Source organism: Eptesicus fuscus, chromosome 5 (genome assembly GCF_027574615.1).
Source record: "Eptesicus fuscus isolate TK198812 chromosome 5, DD_ASM_mEF_20220401, whole genome shotgun sequence".
NCBI classification, from domain to species: Eukaryota; Metazoa; Chordata; class Mammalia; order Chiroptera; family Vespertilionidae; genus Eptesicus; species Eptesicus fuscus.
Window position 1 is genome coordinate 45063779 of NC_072477.1, and position 24276 is coordinate 45088054.

Consider the following 24276-nt stretch of genomic DNA (forward strand, 5'->3'; position numbering starts at 1 on the left):
CCAGCTGCCCAGGGCCGCCCGAGGCGCAGGTAACCAGGGCCAGACGAGGCTTGCGCTGCTGGCAGTGGCAGCAGCAGAGGTGTGATGGGGCGTCGCCTTCCCCTGATCGCAGGGTCGCCTCCCGCCCCTGAGGGCTCCTGGACTGTGAGAGGGGGCAGGCCGGGCTGAGGGACCCCCCCACCTCCAGTGCATGAATTTTCATGCACCGGGCCTCTAGTTTGATATTAAGAAAGGGGTGGAAAAGCATCCCAGGGTGAGAGGAGACCGATCCCACTGGCCCAGAAGGTTTGAGCAGAGGCACAGTGTGAGAGATGGTTTTGAATATGAAGGGTGACAATATTATGTAAACATATCTATTTTTTGTATTTTCCTTAAAGGAGAATGAGTAGGGGAGGCAGTGAGTGGTTCTGATAGTGAAACCAGTCCAGTAAAGATTCCAGCAGTTGTTGTGGGTTCCAGTACAAACCACCCCAAATGCGGTGGTGGAAAACAACAGTCACCATTTTTATTATTACTGCCTCACACAGGCTGGGGGGTACCTGGGCTCAGGGCCTCCTTTGTGGTCACAGTCAGGCAGTGGCCGGCCAGGACATCGGGAAGGCGGCACCTCCCAACGGAACAGCTGGGGCTCCTCCAGCCTCTCTCCGTCCATGCCCTCTCCTCACACGGTCTCTCCAGAGGCAGCCGGGTGGGAGCTGTGTCGTCTTTTATGACAAACCTAAGAATCCACACAGCATCACCTTCACCATAGTCATCCTTTAGAAATGAGTCACTAGGGCCCAGCCTATGTCCAAAGGGAGGGGAAGCAGAGCCTATTTGTTGGAGGGAGAACTTGTACACATATTTTTAAACCACCACTGTGATGGGGTCTGTTATCTATTCTAGAATGAAATGGTGCCACAGACTCTAAATCTGCTGGTCCTATAGAGCTAGTGGTCCACACATTCTTTTTTTAAAATATATTTTTATTGATTTTTTACAGAGAGGAAGGGAGAGGGATAGAGAGCCAGAAACATCAATGAGAGAGAAACATCGATCAGCTGCCTCCTGCACACTCCCCACCGGGGATGTGCCCGCAACCAAGGCACACGCCCTTGACCGGAATCGAACCCGGGACCCCTCAGTCTGCAGGCTGACGCTCTATCCACTGAGCCAAACCAGTTAGGGCGGTCCACACATTCTTGATTTAGAGTCACAGAGTCTTAGAGGGTTACTCAGGCCAGTGCTGTCCAACATTTTTTGTTGCCCAAACCCCTTTCACAGTAATATGCTCTCCTGAGAACTCCCTTAATGATTTAACACTTTCATCATTTTTGCATGGCATATGATAAAGGATTTTATCACATTTTAAAAAACATTCATAGTGAGCAAGATCCACACGGTCCCTGCCACAGGAGCTTACTGTCTAGCAGTAGAGCCAGACAGTTCACTAAAGAATATGGCCGTAAAGTGCATTAGGTGTTTTGATAGGAGAAGCATCAGCTCACAAAACAATTTATCTGGTTCTGACCTCTCTGCTCAGATCAAAACGACATTTCCGCTCCTTTTAACATTTTCACTCGAATGCCATGAAGGCACCTCATATTCAGCAAATTATCTTCCCTCTCCTCTGTCTCACTCTCCTCACGTTCTCTTTGTTTAATAACATCCCATCCACCTGGTCAAACCAATGAAAACTGTAATCCTCTCGCCTTTTCCCAGTCTCTCAACCCCCATTTTGAGCTATCCCCAAGATGTTACTTCTGTCTTAGCATTGTCTCAAAGAAAATGAAAATATATAACAGTATATAGTTAATTGAAGAACATTTAAATACATTTAATTAAATTGATGAATTAGAAAACCTTCTTCCCCATTTAAAAAAGGATGCATGCTGATTTTAAATTAATTGCAAAAAAAGCATAATTTGTCAATAAAACTATTTTATCAAATTTGGGGACCTTATATTTGGGGGTCCTGAAATTTAACCACAGAATCAAAAATAGGCAAAAATTGCTTTCATGATCTGATTCCATTTTGTGTTACAATAATTTTTAAAAAATTGTTTTATTTCTAAAATGTGAAATAAAATATTTTCTATCTACTGGGAAGTACTTCTCCACAAATAAGATTGTAGATACAATAGGTTTGCCTTTCTGGTACACAAAAAACAAAATTAGATTAAATTATCACTAGATTTTATTTTTTTAAACATTGGCTTTTGACATATGAGTGACTAATGACTTTTGACTAGAAGACTATAATATTCTCTTCTGTCAACTAGAGGCAAATTTGCAAAATTATCATTTTCTCCTTAGCATCAGTGCTCCTTATACTTCCTGTCATGTATTTTTTATGATCCAACAAGGCTATAAATGAAACAATGTATACATAACTAAGCTGTTTTTATTTTTATTTTTTTAAATATTTTTTTATTGATTTCAGAGAGGAAGGGAGAGGGAGAGAGATAGAAACATCAATGATGAGAGAGAATAATTGATTGGCTGCCTCCTGCATGTCCCCTACTGGGGATTGAGCCGGAAACATGAGCATGTGCCCTTGACCGGTATCGAACCTGGGACCCTTCAGTCTGCAGGCTGATGCTCTATCCACTGAGCCAAACCAGCTAGGGCCATAACTAAGCTATTTCATGGTAAGAGCCATGACAGTGCTAATGATGTTCACTGAGCATGCTCACTCCCCTCCACGGCCCTCTACACGAGCACCCCATACATATTTGGAGGCGTTCCATGGTACTATTTGAAGGGGGGAAATAATAGAATATTTTATGGATTGGTTTAAAAAGAAAGAAATGAAGACACGTGCCATATCCACTCTTAATGGGGTGATGTCTTTGGAACTCCTGGTGAGAAATGTGCATCATACCCCAGCCCTCTTGTTTTTCTCACTGACCAAGCTGAGGCCCAGGAAGAGGAAGGAAGCTGCCCAAAGTCACACAGCAAATCGGTAGCAGAGCCAGGACAGGACCCATGGCTCTTATTCCTCACACTGGATTTGGCTGGCCTGACTCCACACCTGTGTGCTGAGATCTGACCCACTCCACACCTGTGTGCTGAGATCTGACCCACTCCACACCTGTGTGCTGAGATCTGACCCACTCCACACCTGTGTGCTGAGATACGACCCACTCCACACCTGTGTGCTGAGATCTGACCCACTCCACACCTGTGTGCTGAGATCTGACCCACTCTACACCTGTGTGCTGAGATACGACCCACTCCACACCTGTGTGCTGAGATATGACGACAGAAATGAACTGGGTTTTTGTGTGTGGCTTGTGGGATTAGTAACACTAGATGGTGACACCTTGTCTGTTCTTTTATTCATTCAATTGAGAGTGAAATCATCAACTGCTTTCTAGGCCAGCGGTCGCCAACCTTTCGGACCTCACGGACCACAGTGGTCCGCGGACCACCGGCTGGCGACCGCTGTTCTGGGCAACATATAAGGCCTTCGCCATCTGGCCCCAGCTTCCCTGCCTGGCTTCCTCTCCCACCCCTGCCCTCCTTCCTGCCCAGGTCACACTCCTTCCATTTTGCTTACACTGGGTTCAGGTATTTGTCTTCTCCAGAAGCTTTCCCTGCCTCCCCCCAAGTCTGGCCAGGGCGCCTCTCCTTCCTGTGGCCCATCACAGCCTGAATCATGCAGTCTTATGGCTGCCCTCCCACTTGTCTGTTTCCTTCACTAGAGCAAGCGTCGTGCAGGCAAGAACCAGGTTCACCACCGTGTTCCCAGTGCCCAGAGCAGGCCCGGCCCATCACAGGCGGCCCGTGACTGTCCGCGCGGTTAATTATTGGCTCTGCCATTTCTGGAATACTTCCGGTGCTCTCACACCACAGGGCCTCGGCAGAGGGTGTTTCTTTCCTTCACGCCTTCGGTTCCACCCTCCTTAAATTGTCAAGACCCTGGTCAAACATCTACAACAATCAACAGTCCTGTGCAGACTTCTTCCTCAACACCCCCCCACACACACACACACCACACCTGCTCCTCTTGCTCCTACCCTCCCAGCTACCCCATGCCACTCCGGATACTATCGTCCCTCTGGGTAGTGACTTGTATCTTTTATCCTGGCCACTGGCGCCTACACAGTCCCAGAGACTGGTCTAGCTGCGTAGGATTCAGCAGTGAACCTAACAGACTAAAATCCCAGTCCTCACGAAGCCCGCATTCTGGTTGCGGGGGACAAACTATAAGTAAAATGTTAGAAAGAAGCGAGATACGGAGAGTGGGGGAAGTTGTGAGGACGGGATGCGGGGACAGGATTTCAGACTTGCACTAGCTGGGCAAAGGTCTGGAGGCAGGAGGGAGGGGGCTGGTCATGATCAAGTTACAGCCAGGAGGCTAGTGTGGCCTGAGAGGTGTGAACAAGGGGGATGGTGTGGGAGGTGAGATCAGAGAGGTACAACAGGCCTCCAGATCAGACTTTGGCTTTTGCTCTGAGCTAGGAGGTCCTGGTCTGTGTTGAGCAGAGAAATGACACAATCTCATTCACATTTTAACAGAATCACTTTTTTGCTGTTGTTAATCCTCACCTGAGGGTATTTTTTTCCATGGCTTTTCAGAAAGAGTGGAAGGGAGGGAGGATTGGGGGGCGGAGGGGGGGGAAAGAGGTGAGACACATCAACTGGTTGCCTCCCTCATGCACCCAGACTGGGGGCAGGGAATGAACCTGCAACCCTGGTACATGACCTTGACCGGGAATTGAACCAGCAATCCTCTAACCACCAAGCAACACCGACTAAGGCCAGAATCACTTTTTATTCTGTTTTGAGAGAAGACTGAAGGGAGATAAGGACAGAAACAAGGAGACCTGTGAGGAGGCTCCTGCCACAATCCAGGTAAGAGGTGCTTGGATCAAGGTGGTAGTGGGAAGACAGAGCGGGAAGGATATGAAAATGAAGGGTCAAGGATAACTCCAATGTTTTGGACCTGAGCAACTGGAAGAATGGAGCTGCTAGGAACTGCATGGGCGGAAACTGTGGGAGGGTTAATAAGGAAGATCGGAGCTCAATTTTGGACATGTTAAATTTGAGAGGCCTACTAGACAGCCAATGAAAATGTCGAGCAGGTAGCTGGGTAAGTCTGGGGTTCAGGGGTCATGGTCCAGCCTGGAGGTCTAAATTTAGGCATCTTCAGTATAAAGGTGTCACTTAAAGACCTGAAGACCAGATAACATCACTAAGAGAAGCAAGTGGGAGTGGTTGGCTAAGTCAAATGCTGCTGATGGGCCTGGCAATGAAGCAATAAATGCCAGATCCCATTAGATCTGCAAAGTATAGGTCATTATTAAGGGTTACCTAGCAACAGATGGGTAAGGTGCCTACTGGGTACAGAGACAAAATGGCTCTAAGATATGGGAACACTGGACACACAGGGGATACAGTAAAGAACCACAGCATCTTGGTTTGGAAGGGACCTTAAATAGGTCATTTAATCTGCACTCCTCTCCCCACCCTCGTCTGAAGATTGAATCCCTGGCTTTAGAACAAGGAATATTTGTGGGATACTGAGGCAGCCCGTCTGGTAGGACAGAGAAGGCACAGTTGAAGAATGAGTGGGAAATGACCTTCTGGGGTCAGAAAACCAGGGTTCTGGTCCTGCATCTGCTGCTCCCTGACCTCATGTCCTTAGGCCAGCCTTCACCCCCTCCAGCCTCAGTTTCCCTAAGTGTAAAATGAAAGCAATCAAACCTTCCTTGTCCCTTTCAGGTTTGCAGAGACTTCTGGATGTGGCAGGGCTCGGGGTTGAGAAAATGCCCTGCCTGGACTGGTTATTGCAGCAGCCGGAGAGAAGCCCTGGAATGGCAATGGGAATGGGGTGAGGAGGGAACTGTCTTGTCCTCAGCGGACCTGTCGGTGCAGCGAGTGGAGAGGCTAACCAGGGCTCAGGACAGGACCTGGGCTGGGATCCACTGGGCTTCGAAGGGAAGATGGGGCCATCAGGACAGAGACCGAGTCCTTGAATCTGCCTCCATTTAGCTTGGAACTGAGATGGGGGAGACCCCGAGGCAGTGACAGGTTAACGAAACGGAGACACCAAGGCAGCGAGACCCGTGGACCCGGAGACAGACGAAGAGACAGACGGAGAAACACGCGGCCCAACAGGGGCCCCACGCGATCCAGAGAGGGCCAGGCGACGGGGCGCAGACCCCAGCAGAGCCGAGGCCAGCGCGGGGCAGGGTCGCGGGGCCCGGGCGCGGGTCTCTGCCGGGGCCCGGGCGGCCGCGCTCGCTAGACGCCACCCCCGCCCCCTCGGCCGTCCGCCCAAGATGGCGATGGAGGGGCGGGCGAGGCGGCCGCAGCCCCGGCCCCCGCGCCGGCCCCCGCTCGGGCCCGGGCCCCCGAGGCCGCGCCCCCGCCCGCGGCGCCGCGCCTCCCCAGGCCACTGACGCCCGGCGCGCCCTCCCCCGGCGGCGGCAGCCGAGGCGCGGGGCGGCGGAGGCGGCGGCGGCGGCCCGGGCCGGCCCCATGGCGCGGGGGGACGCGGGCCGCGGCGGCGGGCTCCTGGCGCTGACCTTCTGCCTGCTGGCCGTGCGCGGTAAGGGCGGGCGCCGCGGGGGCCGGGGCAGCCGCGGGGCCGGCGCGCCCAGCCCGAGTCGGTGCGGGGGGCTGCGCGGGGCGGCGGGGCTGGCGCGCGTCCTGGGTCCCGAGCGAGTAGCGAGGTCCGCGAGGCGCGGGCTGCGCGTCCAGGTCCCGGGGATGCCTGCGCGTTGGGGTCTGCGAGCAGCGCCCTGGGGCGTTGGCGGCTCTTCCTAGTCCGCAGGGGGTGTGTGTCCTTGGTTCTCGGAGTCCCGAGTGAGTGAGTGCGCGCGCGCGTGTGTGTGTGTGTGTGCGTGTGTGTGTGTGTGTGTGTGTGTGTGTGTGTGTGTGTGTGCGCGCGCGCGCTGGCCGGGGGTGGGGAGGGGGCTGCGGGGTGCGTGTCCGCAGTGCGTGCCACGGCCTCGGAGGGCACCGCGGGCGGTGGGTGAGGTGTTGGTGACGAGCGGGGCGGGCGTCCCCTTGCCCGCGCGTGTCTCCGGGGTGAGAGTGTGGGGAGAGCTGCGGGTGTGGGTGTCTGCACCTCCATCGGTGTCGAGACCGTGTGTCACTGCGTTTATGAGGCTGAGCTGATAGTTGGCCTTGGCAGTGGGGAGTGTCCTTGCCGGCGGTGGGGGCAGAGCAGCAGGTTTCTGATTGAGTAGGGGAAGTGGCGGTAAAACACTCAACTTTGCCCAGAGGGTGTGGTCCCTGGCGCTGGTGTACGTGTAGGGGTAGTGTTGCTCCCCCAAACCCGGGGCCTGGAGTGGGCTGAGGGAGAGGGCAGGAAACCAGTTGCTTTTGTGGACGCATCCAACGCTCACTCTGGGGATGGGACGCGTGTCACTCCCGCCCCAACCCCCAGGGGCAGAGCAGAGAAGCGTGGCCGAGGTCCGCAAGGCCTCCTCCCGCCTCCCACCTCAGTGCAGGGTCGGGGTAGGAGTCAGAGGTGTCCACGCTGGAGAAAGGGCTGAGGACGGGTGACGGAGTCCCGAGTCGCGATGCCTAGGGTTCCTTCTTGCGCCCCAGCCCTTTCGCTTTCTGTCCTATGTGAGTTTGGGGGGCGGCCCGTGGGGAAGGTAGGTAGGTGGTAGGGGTGGGAGGGGGTGGGGCTGCCCGCTTTGTTCGCCCAGTTCTTGCCTTCCCTTTGGAGGGGAGAGCTGAGGATGTGTCCAAGGCGAGTCGGGGAGGGACTTGGAGGCGGGATGGGGGTGGGGAGGGGGATTTCTCTCCAGCTGCTGCGGCTTTCCAGAGAGACTCAGCCAGGCCACGTGGGAGGGAGCAGGGATGGCGGAGGGGGTAGGAGCCTTACCCTGGTCAACCCCAGGCCCATCTCCTGGAAACCCAAACTGCGGGATCTGCTGGGACCCCTTCTCTCCCTACAAAGACACGCCCCTTTCTAGGCTGACTGCCCACCTGGCTGGAGGCCTCCAGGGACATGGGGAGCTCGGGGTTGTCAGGTGAAGAGGGCAGAGCACATCCCCCGGAACCAGGAGATGAGGAAAGGCTGTGCCCCCTGTCTCTGGCTTTTCCAAGAGCTCCAGACAACAAGGGCTCAGTGCCACCGGACAAAGCGGGACCAGGGCTGGGAAGTGCTCTGGAGCATTATGAATCCTGGCGGGGCCTCTGGCAAGGGGCTCGGTTTGCCTGGAAGACCCGGCCTCTGTCTGCTCCGGAGTGCACAAGGCCGTGGCAGGGGCAGATCTGGGGCTCCCTCGACAGCAGTGTGTGGGGCTAAAGCAACTACTCTACCAGCCTTCAGGCCCAAAACCTTGGCTGTACAAAGCTCAGCCCCCTTGGGGCACGCCTATAGAGTTCTGTAGAGCCACAGTGATCTGGACCAAGGTTGCTCATTCATTCATTCAACAAATATTTACTGAGCACCTATTATTATTATTATTATTATTATTATTATTACTTGGCTAGCATGTGCCCAGTGCCTAGAATATAGTAAACAAGGTGGCAGGCTTGGTCCCTGGTGCAGAGCTTCCAGTCTGGTGGAGAGAGACTGACAGGTACTCGGGAAAGGTTTCCTTCAGGAAGCAATGAGTAGTGGAGCTCAGTGCAGTGCCTGAGTTAGCCCTATAGAAGGAGAGTGGTGACGGAGGAAGTTTTCCAGAGAGAACAGCATGTGCAAACGCTCAGAGGTGACTTAGTTTGGACCAATGAATGAAGGTAAACCTGGCTGGAGTTTAGAGCACCAGGGGTGAGAGTGCAGCAGGCTGGGGAAGGATGGGATGGGCCCTGGAGTGTCAAGGGAGAAAGGGGGGTGGGGGTGGGGCCTGGAACCAGCTTATGAAGGGCCTTGTAAGCCCCACCGAGGTTTCTGAGGCCCCAGGAGCCCGTGCCGGGTTTTCAGGTCAGCGTTGCATCAGCTCACTCCAGCCAGTGTGGAGAAGCGATTGGGCAGGGGCAGGGCCGAGGCTGGAAGCTCTAGCATCTTGGGATGCTGTCCCAGTCAGGGTGGCCAGAGTAGCTGGATTCTAGAGAGATTTAGGGAGAAGAATCAGTAGGACTTGAAAATAAATTGAGTTGGTAGGAGGTGAGGGAGAGGGAAGTAAAAATTAATAGACACTTCAGCAGAATGAAGGGCTGGGTCAGGAGAGTGCCTGCCCCTCTCCTCTAGCACTTCCCTTGAACCAGGGACTGGGAACTGGGGAGACGTTTTTGTTGTCATGGGGTTGGTGCTGGAATGCTTAGTGTGCTGTTTTCATCGTATATAAGAAGTGGGGCTCTCCCTTTCACCTAGTCAGAGAGCCGGCAGTCAGTAATAGAAGGCCTCTAAGAACATGAAAACTGCTTTCTTCTCACACAGAAACTGCCCCCTCCCATCCCTTTCTCAGTCTGGAGGCTCAGAGGCCAGCCTCAGTCAGTTGTAGTATTGGGGTGGCCTTCTCTGACCCCATCTTGGAGTTTAGAAGCTAGGTGAAACGTGCTTTCTCTTAATAGTGAATCTTGTTTTTTTATCCTCACCTGAGGATATGTTATTACTGACTTTTGAGAGAGAGAACATTGATTGACTCCTATATGTGCCCTGACCAGGAATGAAACGCACAACCTTTTGGTATATGGAATGATGCTCCAACCATCTGAGCCAGGGCTCAATAGTGAATCATATCCACAAGTTATATAAACCCTCAGTGATCCTATATGTACTTTCATGGCCCAATTAATCACACATAATGTATACATTAGCATTTCTCTTTTTTCTCCTCAAGGTACCTCTTTCAAGTTAAGTGATCTCGCAATTAGAGCATCATCAAATGTCAGCACTGAAGGGAACTTAGAAATAATTTTAGCATGAACCCATTTTACAGATGAGAAAACTGAGTGACTTTCCAAAGTTACATGAATAGGGACTGAGCTGGGGCTGGAACCAGTCTCCTGGCTCTTGGAACAGCCAAACTGCCCTGGGATTTGGTACACACATACTCTCCGCACTCCCCTCCCCCTCACATAAGAAGTTATCAACTTTGGGCTTGGCCCCCCTCAGTTGGTGTGTCTGGGCTCTGGAATCCACCTTTCTCCCCCCATCTCCTCTTCCCACTGCCTCTTGTTCAGCCTCCACTGTTTCTGAGGTATAGCAACCAGACTTGACACAGAATTCCAGATGCAGAACAGATGTCATTGCCAGGCCTGCCTGGGGGCTCCCAGCTCCCTGGGGTGGGAGAGAGAGGAGTAAGAGCAGTTCTGGTGGGGGAGGCCCCAGCCTGGTCAGAGGGGAGTGATCGGAGCTGCAGGGGAAGGAAAACCAGAGAAAGGATGTTCTAGGCCTGACATGCAGAGAAATGGAATCCTCGTCTTCTGGGCTAGCTGGGCTGCCAGCTAGTACTGTCTTGCTGCTGAGGCTGAAACATCCTTTGAATTTGAGGGTCTTTGAGGTCATTGGGGTCAGGAAACAGAGGTTCAATTAGCTCTCTCTCAGATGCAAGCTGGTGCAGAGACAAGACTTCTAGATGATTCGATAAGGGGCTCATTACTTTGCTGTGGAGTTTGGAGGACAGAGCTCTGGCGAGTGAGTGGAGCATACAGGTAGAAAAAGGTGAACACAGGAGAAAGATAGTATTAATCATACAAGGCATACAGCAAGACAGGCGAGGTGGTGAGCTCCCTGGTCCTGGGAATGTTTAAGTACAGAGTCTCTGTCCGTGTGAGTTTGCTGTTCTGTCTCTGTGCTTTTTAAGTGTTTTGTTAGGTGTCTGCGAGGTGCCACATAGTATGCAAGGCAGTCTCCACATATATTTTTCACCTAATCTCCAGTCCTGAGGGAAATGCCTATAATTTTTACAGATAAGGAAATGGAGGCTCAGAAGAGCATGAGGGGCTCTGTGTGTATGTTCCTGAGCGTGTTCCGTGTGTGCTCTCCTGTGTTCAAAGAATATTTTTGGGGCACCTGCCATGTGCCAGGCACTGTTTTAGGTACCAGGGATTTAGAAAGCTGACGAGGACATCATCTTGAGCTTGTGGCCTCGTTGGGGAGAAAAGCAAATAAAAAAAGTTAGAATGATGAGGACAATGATCAAGGTGCCCAGGGTCTTCTAGGGAAGAAAAAGGAGAGGCATCTACATCAGACCCCAGATGGCCCAGTTATTGCAGGGAGAGGGACCAGCACGAGCCACGTGCGGAACAGCAACGCGCTTCCAGAGGCCTGGGAGTGGCCTGGCCTGGCCTGGTCTGGTCTGGTCTGGTCTGGTGGGGACAGAGGCCTCAGGGAGCAGGAGGTAGGCAGCTGAGTGTGGCTTTGCTGTCAAGTCAGCTGAAGGGGGTGCTCCTGCTTTGCTGGTGTCCCAGGCAACCGTCTGAAGCTCTCCTTCCAGCTGTTAGTGGGAGGGGCTTAGTGTGTGGTTAGGGAGGGGGCCAAGGTGGGGGGCAGGGAGGGAGGTTTCTGGAAAAAACTGACTTGTGTCTCCTGGGAAAGGAGAGAGGGGATGGTGTCATGGAGAATTGCCCTAGATCAAAAACAAGTTGTAAATCTGTTGGGCCCTGAAGTTCAGAAGTGACAAGGCATTGATGTTTGTGGCAAGTTCTTGGCTTAATTAAGGAGGCATCTGGCTTCATTCCCCTCCCCCCCCCCCCACCCGCCTCTTTCCTGCGAGTTCACTGAAAAATGGAACCCTGGCTCACGCCAGGCCCCTGCAAATCCCCCTGAACAGCATTGAGCTGACCCTGGGGCTCAGCAGCGTATCTCCTTTCTGTCTGAGTTCTAATTGGCCTCATAAAATCTAATTTATCCTGTAAATGGGTAAAATAATTTGTCAGAAAAAGGAGATTGAGAGATGGCCGTGGGGCTCCCGAGCATAACAGCTCTGCCATAGCAGCTCTGCGTCTCTGGCAGGGTCTCACCAAGGAGACAGAGGAGACCGGGAGAGGGAGGCCCCCTCGAGGCAGAAAGCTGGCAGGCAGCAAGTGTCCACTGCGTCTGCCCCAGCCCTGAGAGGGGCAGCTGAGAAATGCTGGTGGGAGGGGCTTTGGGGGTCAGCCATGGGGGGAGAGAAGGGGGGAGGCAGGAAAGGGCTGGCCACAAAGCCACTAGACAAACGATGCCCACTCCCCAGAGCATCACTTTTACGAAAAGATTTGATGGTGTAGAAACCACATTTATATTAAAATAAACGTTGTTTGTAATGAGCAGAATGCAAAATGTGCCAGAGGTTTAAAATAAAACCATTTCGGGCAATCAGCAAGCCTCCTGAGGATGCTCCTCTCTGCTGCTGGGCGAATTTTGGTGAAAATGAGAAATGTGGAGATTCTTCATTTTTACAACTGTGGACATGGAGGCTGAAAGGAGGAAAGTAATGGACCCAAGGTCATACATCAAATGAGCCCAGGACTCTGACTCTAGGACTAGGTCAAGGCCTGGTCTACTAAGTCCCACTGTCCGTCTAGGCAAGAGGAAGGATGGATTTCCAAGTGGCTGTGTGATGTGAGACTCAGGAAAAACTTCACCGGGGACGACAGGGGCAGCTTCATGGAGGGCCAGTGCCTGAGCTGAGTGCCTAAGGATGCATGTCTGGGCCACAGAGGTTGGGTGGGGCACTGAGGCAGAGAGAAACCTTTTCAGGAGCAACCGCCTCCAAGAGAGATGAGACCCTCCTTCTGGGCCTCAGTTTCCCCTCTGTAAAGTGAGGAATCGCAGGCTTCCCACGTGGGCTCGGGTTCCTGGCGCAGCCCTGTACCCTCCGAGGTTCTCTCTGCATGTTCATCACTGTTGGTTTCCCTGTTCTGCCTCGTTGGGTGCTGCTGGGCTCCTCAAAGGTGGGGAAGCCAGACATCTGCTGATCCACGAATATTCAGGAAGGGAATCGGAGCCTCCTCTGGGCTCCCCAGCCAGCCGCCCGCCCGGCCCCTCTGGCCGCTGTCCTGCTCGCCAGAGCCCAGGCTGCTGACATATCCAGCAGCTGCTCCGGCCCCAACTGTTCACATTGTTTGTTAAGCGCAGCAGGGATTTTCCAAGCCCCGGACGTGCTTTGGGGGGCGGGGAGGCTGCTGGAAGGCTCAGGGTTTCATGTCAGTGGGGTTTTTCTCCCCTGAAACTCAAACTGACTGATTAGCGGCTGGAACCCAGCAATTGGAAGCCACTGGGCTGAGAGCCCAGACTTGCCTGTGTTTGAATCTTAGAATCTCGGGCCTCAGAGATAGAAGGGACTGGATGTGAGAACTGCATTACCATTTGTGCAGCCCCTTTCAGTGCCTTTAAAGAATGAGCTCCCATTCCTTGATTGATGCTTACTAGGCTGGAGCCCTGGCTTACATCATCTGGTTTAATCCTTCCAAGCCTGGTGATCTCCTCTTAGTCTTACAGGCGTGGAAACTGAGGCCCAGAAAGGGTAAGTGGCTTGTCACACAGCTGGTAGGTGGAAGAACAAGATTGGAACCTTGCCAAGGTCAAATACTCTTTCCACCACAACAAACGGCCTGCAATGATGTGAATGCCGATTTTGTTTCCCCAATTAGAATGGAAACTGGGTGAGGGCAAGGATGCCTTCTCCTCCTGCACCCACTGGTAATGCTGAGCCTCGCTGTGCAGCTGGAGGTGCCAGCTGAGCCTTTCTGATACATTAAGAAAGGCAGAGACCTGGTTCAGGCCATGTCTGTCTGTCCTTCACACTGCAGCATCGGAGCCCTGGCCTCCTTACCTTAGCCAGCTTGCAGTTCTCCCCTCAGTCTTGTTCTTCTTTGAAGATGGTGGGAAGGGAGCCCGGGGACAGACAGGGGATCTAAGTGGAGGTATATGTGTCCAGGGCTCAACGAGTGTGGCAGAGCCTGGGGTGCATGTGTCCAGGTGTGAAAGGTTGTATCTACAGTTTGTGTCTATGTTCAGAGGATGCTCTGTGTTTCTTCAGCAATAGGTATGTCCAGTTCATTAATAACCCTAAAATCACAGAGTTTCAGACATCACCCCTACCTTTGAGTAAACGAAGTCGAGAAGGAGAAGTGACTGGCCCAAGGCCACACGGTAACTATGACAGAGCTGGGTCTCGCACTGAGGGTCCCTGATTTCGTAGCCATTGTGCTTTCTGTATGCCCCACATGGCTCTGTCAGGCCAGACCTGCCTTGTAATGCGTAGGGGCCATTGTCCCTGGCTCACTCTGATCCCTCATCCTGCCCTGAAGGAAGGAGTCAGGCCAAAGGATAAGAAGTGATGTTGGGCCATTGAGCTTTTATGGGACAGGGAGGCAGCAGGTCACCCTCTGGGAGACACACTGGGAGAACGTTTCTCTGTGAATGATGGCTCCCGGGCACCGCTGAAATGTTGGTTAAAATAATAAATATGGGTTGGCCATCGTGCGTTTTTGTTTTGAGGTGGCATTTCCTCCCGCCATGGTTCCCTTTGTGACAAGGACAGTGCTGGAGCTGCAGGCTCTCCTGGCGCCTCTGGAGCCTGGGTTCTGGCTCGGGCTTGCTGCGTGGCCCTGGGGAGAAGAGCTGCAGGAAGGAGTGCCCAGCTTCTCCAGCCGCTGGGGCAGAAATGGGTAGGGCTATAGTGGTCAAGACGACCTGTAAGGTTTCAGGGGAGGGAGTGACATCCCTGGGTCCCTGTCCTGTGCCAGGTCAGGCACTGTGCTGCACTCCTTCCCACACAGCATCTCACTCAGTGCTCACAGCAGCCTTATCAGGAAGCCATCACTGTGTCTTGTTTTTTTGTGGGTTTTTAAATATATATATATATATATATATATATATATATATATATATATATTTCATATATATATATTGATTTCATATATATATATTGATTTCATATATATATATATATTGATTTCATAGAGAAAGGGAGAGGGAGAGAGAAATAGAAACATTAAAACGAGAGAGAATCATTGATCAGCCGCCTCCTGCACGCCCCGCACTGGGGATCGAGCCCACAACCCGGCCATGTGCCCTGGCCAGGAATGGAACCGCGACCTCCTGGTTCATGGGTCGATGCTCAACCACTGAGACGCACCGGCTGGGCTGTCTTGTTTTTCATTGAGCTACAACTCACACACTGTAACACTCACCCCTGGAAGTGTACACATCCGTGGTGTCTAGTATATTCACAAGGTTGTGCAACCATCACCACTATCTAATTCTAGAAAATTTCATCACTTCAAAAAGGAACATTGTATATCCCTTAACGGTCACTCCTCATTCTTTCCTCTCCCCCATCCCTGGCAACCATTAATCTACTTTCTGTCTCTATGATTTGCCTATTCTGGACATTTCATGATAATGAGATCATGCGGTATGCGGCATTTTGTGACTGGCTTCTTTCACTGAGCATCAAGTTTTCAAGGTTCATCCACGTCGAAGCACATACCAGTCCTTCATTCCTTTTGGCGGCTGAGTAATGTGTTTATCCCTTCATTAGGTGATGGGCATTTGGGTTATTTCCACTTATTGCCTATTGTGAATAACGATGCTAAGAACGGTGTATTTTAGTGGGTGGGGACATTGAGCAGCTGGGGAAGGTGGGCACGGAGAAGTGCAGAGTTTGCCCAAAATCACAGTTCGTAAGGGGACAGAGCCAGGATCCAGACTCAAGTCTTCCCATGAGACCTCTTTCTCCACCATTTGCTCCAGGCCCTGGGTGCGTGGGTGACTCCGGAGCTGGGGCCTGGAGGAGGGGGGAGGACACACACTGATGGCCCTGGTGTCCCCTCCTCTTTGCAGGGGAGCTGCCGTTGCCCCAGGAGACAACCGTGGAGCTGAGCTGTGGACCGGGGCCAGTACAGGTGGTCCTGGGCCCAGAGCAGGAGGCGGTGCTGGACTGTAGTCTGGGGACTGTCGCTGCCGGACCCCCCACCAGCGTCACGTGGAGCAAAGACGGAGGAGCCCTGCTGGAGCACAGCCACCTGCGCCTGCTGCCCAGTGGCTCCCTGCGGCTGTCCCGGCCACGGGCACCCACGGGCAGTGCTGAGGCAGCCCCTGGAGCCCCCGATGGCATCGAGGGCAGCTATTCCTGCCTGGCCCATGGCCCACTCGGAGTAGTGGCCAGCCAGGCTGCCGTGGTCAAGCTCGCCAGTAAGTGCCCGTATCGGGGGACTGAGCTAGGACCCGGGAGGCCTGGGGTGTGGGAAGCGGGATCCTGATTGTTACCTGCACAAAGGCCCCTCTTTGCGGCTCAGGCCCCTTCCCCTGCCTCCCTGGTATTGTCGGCTCCGCCGTTCATTAGTCCCACTTCTCCACTCCTGTTCTTGCTCCTTTTCCTTCCCATGGAGTCTGAGAGTCTAACGTTGTGCTCTCCTCCAGGAAGCCTGCCAGAGGGGCTTTTGAGAGCATGGGAGGCACAGAGGTGGCTCTCCAGAGAGCTCCCCACCTCACAGTAGGTGGAGTCTGTGGAGTCAAGGCCCACTGTCCAGCCCACCCTTTGGGGCTCTCGGGAGGCACAGATCACCATGAAATAATTTTCAGGACAGAAGAAGCGTGCATCTTACTGTAGGCTGACCATGATTCTGATGTTAGGCCTGGGGACTTGGGAACTCACAGCATCTGACCAGTAATGACCACTCTTACCATCTCCAACTGTGTCTCTGTTGGTCTGAATTTGCTCTGCGTGTATTCTGTCACCTGTGTTTCTCGTGTGTGTTCCACTGTCTGTTTGCGCGGTGGCCTGTCCTCCCTGTCCCTCTCCTGTCCCTGCCTGTGTGTCACTGTCCCGTCCTCAGCACTCGCAGACTTCTCTCTGCACCCGGCGTCTCAGACGGTGGAGGAGAACGGGACAGCTCGATTTGAGTGCCACATTGAAGGGCTGCCAGCACCCATCGTTACTTGGGAGAAGGACCAGGTGGCAGTGCCGACGGAGCCTCGGTGAGTGCCCTGTAGGGGAGTGGAGCGTGGGGCCCAGTGGGCAGGCCGGGGAGGGCTCAGGGATTCTTAGAGGCAGGAAGCCTCCATTTGCTGGAACTGACTTAGGAGCCAAACACTGCCGGACTCTCAGCTCATTTCTGGTCCGAGGAGAAGTCGGGCAGGAAGTTTTTGCTCCCTGGGAGGAAAACCACCCCCTAAGCTATGGAGCTTGGGTGGAGAGTAGTGATAGAGTCCTTCAGAGCATCTCTAGTCCAACCACCTGCTTTATTAAGAACCTCAGGACCAGGGAGGAGCTGTGGTTTATCCAAAGCCACACCATGAACCTTGGGCAGAATGTTTATTTGTTCAAGGCCCCACGCCCGCTGGAAAGGTATTCTCTTTGCAAGGTTCTTCTGGGGTTTCTGCCTTCCTTCCGCTCTCAGGTCATCCAGTAGCATCTGAGGAATGGGTTGTGGAGGTCCTTCCTGTTTCAGCCTCCTCTCTCCCCATGAAGTCAGTGGGCACAGGGAGCCATGCCAGGGAAGCGTTTCTAAGGTGGAAAAGAAGCAGAGGCTAACCCCTCTTGTGGCCTCCTGGGTAGGCCCAGATGTTCCTGCAGCATGACCGGAAAGCATGAGGCTCATTCACATCTGAGCTGATCATCCCATGGATTCTTACATCGATGGAAACGTGGCTCCACAGGCCTTCCCCGCCTCTGGCTGCGTCTCTCTCGCCGTAGTTACCACCTCACTCTCTCCTGGTGGAGGTGGGGTTCCTTCGGCTCAGAAACACTGGTTTTCAGATCTCCCTGCCCTGGGACTAACCTACCTTGAGTGTGTTGAGTTGTCCCAGCTCTTCCTGCTTTTGCCCATGTCTAGGTAGGGGTGGAAGTGTGGGAGAAACGTCTAGGTAGAAAAGCCACAGGACACATCTCTGTAACAGTTGTGAAGGAGAAAGAAGGGAGAGAAGGCAGGATATAAGCCACCATGTTGACTTTGGTGATTGGTTAGCCCCATTGGTCCTCAGCAAGTCACTTCTCACTTAAGGGAGGGAGCGGGGAGGGAATGAAAGGATTGGATTAGATCATGGTTTCCCAAAGTGTGTTCTTTGTAGAACATTAGTCCCAAAAGAGACATTTTTTTAGGTGGTGGTGTGGGGGGCGGGGGGGAACTATTCTATAGTTAAGGTCAGGAAACTGCCTATAAATCTCTCTCTTGGAATTGACAAGGCACTGAGAAGTCCTGTATAGAAAAACTGTTTAACTTGTTTAACCAGACACTTCCTTGACTCATCTGCCCAGAGCCCCTCTTACAGCATTCCATGAATGAGCATTCTAGGAAGTGGACCACGGGAATACTGACCTTTTAAGTTCTATGCCTTCCAAATGTGGGGCTGCTCACTGCTATCTGGTGGTGCTTGCTGGGAGTTGGTGGGTCAGAACCAAGTGAGAGCCTACTCCTGGCAGGTACTTCCCCCCCTCCTCTGCCCCCCCCCCCCCCGAGAATGGGAGAGAGCAAAAACCACTTAATGAGAGCTATGTTTTCTCATTGAACCCTTCATCCTTCGAGGTAGGTATTTCTTATTTTTCATGTTATCCTCTTTTAGTGTATATTCCTAGAAAATACATTTTCAAATTCATATAAATAAAATAGAACAAATATTACTCATCATCCTGTCACCCATAGGAAGCCACTTTTAGTTTTGATGTTTAACCTCTGGACTTTCCCCCTGCATGTTTATACATATTCTCTTTAGAAATTGTACATACTGGTTTTTTTGTTCGGTCATTTATTTATTTATTTATTTATTTTATTTCAGAGAGGAAGGGAGAGGGAGAGAGAGAGAAACATCAGTGATTAGAGAGAATCATTGATCAGCAGCCTCCTGCATGCCCCACACTGGGGACTGAGCCCACAACCCAGGCATGTGCCCTGACAGGGAATGGAACCATGACCTCCTGGCCCATAGGTTGACACTCAACCACTGGGCCATGCTGGCCGGGCTCAGTCATCTTTGTGTGTGTGTGTGTTTTTCCCAAAACAGATATGGGGTTATATTTCAACTTTTACTTTTTTTTACTTAATACATAATAAACATCCTTCTCGGTCTGTACATATGGCTATGGCAGATATTATTATCCAAATTGTTCAATGAGGGAACTGAAGATCAGAGACAGGAATACCTTGGCCCAGGTCACACAGCTAGTATCCAGAGTGTTGGATGCCAGAGCGTGGCATGGATGATACCCAAGCCTCTCGAGATTTGGGGGTTGTGGTGGGGCAGCTGCAGTGTCTGAGGAAGTTCCCCTGCAGGTGGGCTTAGAGACCGGGTGGTCCAGCTGTGGCTCAGAGCAGAGAAGTTCTTTCCCCAAAGTTTCTGAGCAAGCAGTGGGATTCAGACCTCGCCTCCCAGCATCGAGTTCAGGCACCATTCCATGAAGCCACAGGCCTCTCCCAGGAGCCTGGCGCTGCCAGTTCCTGAGCTCTGGGAGTGTTTGCCCCCAAGTCCTCTGAAAAGTGATCCTCGTCTATAAATAAGCCAGGCTCACATGTCCCAGCACATTGTGTGGGGGGAATAAAGAAAAGTCTAAAACAGCAACTCGATTATGCCCAAGGTATGTATTTTTACACATGCCCAGATATAGTACATGTACAAATATGCTATTCATAAACTCAGCCCAGTGGTTTGAAGGAGACCATATGCCTTGGTGTAGGGTGTGCACATGTGCAGTTAATAAATGCACTCTGTCAGGGTATATGTGCATATTTTTGAAGCTGATGGTGAAGACTAGACCCTAAGGCAATTCCCTGGCACTTAAACTAATTTCTAATGATAGGGGATAATTTTTCTTCCCTGGGAACCAGTCATCAATGAGAGTAATGTTTTCCAAAATCCAGGCATTCATAAACCTCCTTTATAATGTTGGCCGTCCCTAAACTATTTATACAATCACTTACTTAATACATTTCTTAGAATCAACTCTCTCTTTTGTAACTTAACACATACTAAAAAGAAACATTATCTCACTGCAGTAAAATGGAAAACCAGCAATACTTACCATAAATAGAAGGTGGCCATAAAAATAAATACATAAGCACTGGAATAAAAAAATGTGTGTCTGGATCCATTTGAAGTCATTTTGGTATTGCCATTCACTCACACTTTAAAAACATGGCGCTAATGGACTCAGATTCCATGGGCTCCCTCATCCAGTCTTCCGCCCTGGCCATCTCCCAGTGTCCATCGAGTCTGTCAACATGGTGTGACCCTCAGCTAGTGTCCTTTGCCCCAGGGGCATCTCTGTAGGGCTTAGGGTGAGGCTCTTTGGCCTCAGGAAACTCAGAGCAGCTGTGTCATTTCTTCTGCGTTACTGAATCCCTGGGTCCAAGTGGCCTTTCGGGGGAGTGGGGCTGCAGGCTCAGTCTCAGGCTTGGAAAGAGAATTCGTCCCGTTTGGCTAGAGGTTGCTTTTCATTCTATAAGTAGCTATTTTGTTTTATTTGAACATTTTTTTATTTTATTTTATTGATTTTTTTACAGAGAGGAAGGGAGAGGGATAGAGAGTTAGAAACATCGATGAGAGAGAAACATCGATCAGCTGCCTCCTGCACACCCCCTACTGGGGATGTACCCGCAACCAAGGTACATGCCCTTGACCAGGAATTGAACCTGGGACCCTTCAGTCCGCAGGCCGACGCTCTATCCACTGAGCCAAACCGGTTTCGGCAGCTAAACCGGTTTCGGCTTATTTGAAATTTGAATTAATTTTTAAATGATAAACTATGCTAACTTTAAGGGGGGAAAATCATCTACCAGCTGAACACAGACAGCTATTACTATTTTTGAATATTCCAGTCTTTTTAAATATGTGTGCCATTTACACCATTGTGAAGATGTGTTTAGAGTTTGTGATTGGTAGATGTTTATGTCCATTATCTGATGTGAGTTCATAGACGTTAAAAGGGTTAAGGTTGCCTGAACCGGTTTGGCTCAGTGGATAGGCGTCGGACTGCAGACTGAAGGGTCCCAGGTTCGATTCCAGTCAAGGGCATGTACCTTGGTTGCGGGCACATCCCCAGTGGGGAGTGTGCAGGAGGCAGCTGATCGATGTCTCTAACTCTCTATCCCTCTCCCCTCCTCTCTGTAAAAAATCAATAAAGTATATTTTTTGAAAAAGGGTTAGGGTTGTGAAGGAGGCAAGACAGAAATTATTTAACCCATTTTTTCAGATGAGAAGCTGAGGCGCAGCTATGTGATGTCACTTGCTAAAATGTTGGAGCTAATTCTCTCCAATCTGCCACTGAGACTGGAGTTACAGAACAAGGTTATAAGACACATACTTTTTTCCATTTAAATTTTTTAAAGTTTTATATTTCCAAACTAATAAACATTCACTGTAATTTTTTAAAAAACCAAAAAAACAAAACAACAAATAAGTCCCCAGTAATCCCACTTCCCGAGAAAACCTCCCTGAGTGATGGGAGCTTTACCGCCCTTGACTTTTTTGTGTATATCCTAACATGTCATTTATTTATGTTCCCAAAATAGAGTTGCTTCATAAACACTGTTTTGTGACTCTTTCCCCCACTAACCAATAGATCTTGGACCTCTCTCCAAGGACAGAGCTTCTCAAACCACATTTTAACCAAACAGGAAAGATTGTACATCAGGGGTGGGGAACCCTTTTTTCTGCCAAGGGCCATTTGGATATTTATAACATCATTCGAGGGCCATACACAATGATCAACTTAAAAATTAGTCTGCCCTAGCTGATTTGGCTCAGTGGATAGAGCGTCTGCCTGTGGACTGAAGGGTCCAGGTTTGATTCCAGCCAAGGGCACATGCCCCGGTTGCGGGCTCGGTCCCCAGTGGGGGGTGAGCAGGAGGCAGCCAGTCAATGGTTCTCTCTCATCATTGATGTTTCTCTCTCTCTCCCTCTTCCTTCCTCTCTGAAATCAATAAAAACATACTTAAAAAAATAAAAATTAGTCTGCTATATTTGGTCAGACATTTCATTAACTCACCCCTAATGCCTTGGCAGGGCCGGACCAAATGATTTCTTGGGCCTTAGACGGCCCATGGGCCGGATGGTCCCCACCCTGCTGTAGATGAACACTAACAGTGGTTCTATTTCGCTCTGTTGGCCGTTGCAACAGCACACTGAGGAAAGGTATTCATTCATACACTCAACACATAATTAAGGACATGTTACTTGTCAAACGAGGTATTAGCTCTTGGGTACCTGGAGCACAATTTCCCTGGAAAGGCCAGGGAACCGTGGGGTTAAGAGGTGTGGGAAGCACGAAGGGTCTAGGAGGCCCAGTGTGTTAGGAGGAAGAAGCCTGGATGGGGGTGGGGTGGGAGCTTTGTTTCCCAGATAAGACCAATTCTCCACTTGGCCTTTCCCAAGAAATTTCCTGTGGCTGCAGGCTGGGTCCCGGCCCAACATTTTACTGCCAACCACACTTTGCCTCCTTGTCCCTTCTCCCCCACTGGCCCAACACAGATGTGGGCAGCTGTTGGAGCTGAGGGAAGATGCTGGGGCATAGGTGGGTTGGCCTTTGGGGTGAGGGAGGGAGGATGCAGATTTCTGTTTTTTTTCTCTAAGTCTTTGGGCCAGAATTCTCTCCCAACACCCTTGAGTGAGTTCTCATCTCCTGTGTTTAGATTTTCTTATACCCCGTTTCCCCACAAGCTAAGGGATCTTCGCCAAATGCACAGCTGCCCATTTCCTCTTTGACCTTGGCCCAGCCTCTATCCAGCACTGTTTGCTCTCTTGAGAAATTTGAACTCTCAGCCTCGAGCTGACCCTGCAGGGACCACAGTTGGAGGATTCAAGAGGACCCACTTATTCCCTGTTCGGGCCAGAGCCCACCACCCTGGCCTCCATGGACACATTTCCCTGCTTTGTCTGTCAAGCAAGGTCTCTGGGCCTTCCTAGCCTGAGCCATGTTCCAGCCCTGTAACTCCGAGGGCAGAGAATACTGCCCTCAGCCAGCCTGCTGCTCCTCAGTAACACTGGTATACATGTTGACGGGGGCTTCCTGGGGACCACGTCCCTTCCATTGGCATTCTCAGCCACCTAAGGGCTGCTGACACAGGCAGGTGGGAAGAACATGGGATTTGGTACCAGAAGACCTGGATTCAAGTTTTAACTCTGCTCCAGTTGTGAGGCTCTGCTCTCGAAGCCTTCGTTTTGTCACCAATAAAATGAAGGTTGTGATCCCCTCTGTTTCTTGGGCTTGTTTTGAGGGTCAGGTGAGAGAGTGTGAATAAAAGAGACTTTACCAGGGAAGGAAGGAGGCATAGAAGTTGTATAATAAAAGTAAGTCCTTGCCCACTTTCAGCTCCCAGGATCCTAGGGCCGCTCCTCAGAGACAACCACCATCACCAGGGACACTCAGTGCCAGCATATATGTGCACATATCCCCCCCCCACACACACACTGTTCTGCACCACACACGTTGTGGAAATCTTCCTGTATCGGCACACATGGAGCTGCCTCCTTTGTAGCAGCTGCCTAGCATTCCATTGTATGAATGTACCCAAACCGATTTAGGCAGTCCCCACCCTACAGATGGACACTGGATTGTTTCCAGCCTTTTGCTATTCAAGACAACGCTGGAGTGAATATTGTTAAACATACATTTTTGTGTACGTGTTTGAGAATATCTGTGGGATAGAGTCCTCAAAGCGGTGCCGCTGGGTCAAAAGGCACGTGCAGGTTTGAGTTGAAGATATCACCAGCTTGCCCTTGAACGAGGGTGTATGGATTGGCATGGCCACTGACAAGGCAGGAGCGCCTTCCCCCCATTCCTTCATCCAAGTAGGGTGTATTTAACCTTTTGGCCTTTGCCTATCTGGTAGGTGAAGATGGTATCTTCTAGTTCTAATTTGCATTTTAAAAATGATGGGTGCGGCTGGAGAATGAGACACCGTAGATATTGCCGGTTGGAGCCGGGAGGCCCACTTTGGGCATGCCAGCCACTCTCCCTGTAGAGCTCCTGCCCCCTCACCGGTGCCTTCTTCCCCTTCCCAAGGCTCATCACTCTTCCCAACGGGGTTCTCCAGATCCTGGACGTTCAGGAGAGTGATGCCGGCTCCTACCGCTGCGTGGCCACCAACTCCGCCCACCAGCGCGTCAGCCAGGAGGCCCTGCTCAGTGTGGCCGGCAGAGGTAAGGGGGCTCCCTGTTGGGGGAAACCAGGGTGTTTCTGGAGTCAGCTTGGAGAGGCCTCAGAGGTCCAAGCCCTGCCTTCAAAGAGGTGATGGGGTGTCACTCTCATCAGACAGGAGAGGTGATGAAGCCCAGAGAAGCAGTGCCGCCCAGCAAGTCAGGGAGAGGCCTGGGCTGGATTCCCAATGCAGGGTTCCCTTCCCCTTGGGCTGGCTGGAGCATTTAGGGCTGGGGGCAGGGGTGGGGAGGTAAGGCATCTGAGGACGGGTGTCAGTGCCCTGAAGCCCTGGTCCCTGTCCCTCTGGGGGCTCAGGGAA

At 51.7% G+C, this 24276-nt stretch overlaps 1 protein-coding gene across 1 annotated transcript in view; it reads left to right on the top strand.

Moving 5' to 3' along the window:
• The first annotated feature begins 6438 nt into the window (after positions 1-6438).
• IGDCC4 (immunoglobulin superfamily DCC subclass member 4) overlaps positions 6439-24276 on the top strand; it is a 37275-nt gene continuing 19437 nt past the window's right edge. Inside the window, 4 exon segments of the mRNA XM_054715410.1 lie at positions 6439-6538; positions 15668-16018; positions 16663-16804; positions 23823-23959. Of these exon segments, the coding sequence (XP_054571385.1) occupies positions 6469-6538; positions 15668-16018; positions 16663-16804; positions 23823-23959 (700 nt within the window). The 5' untranslated portion in view covers positions 6439-6468.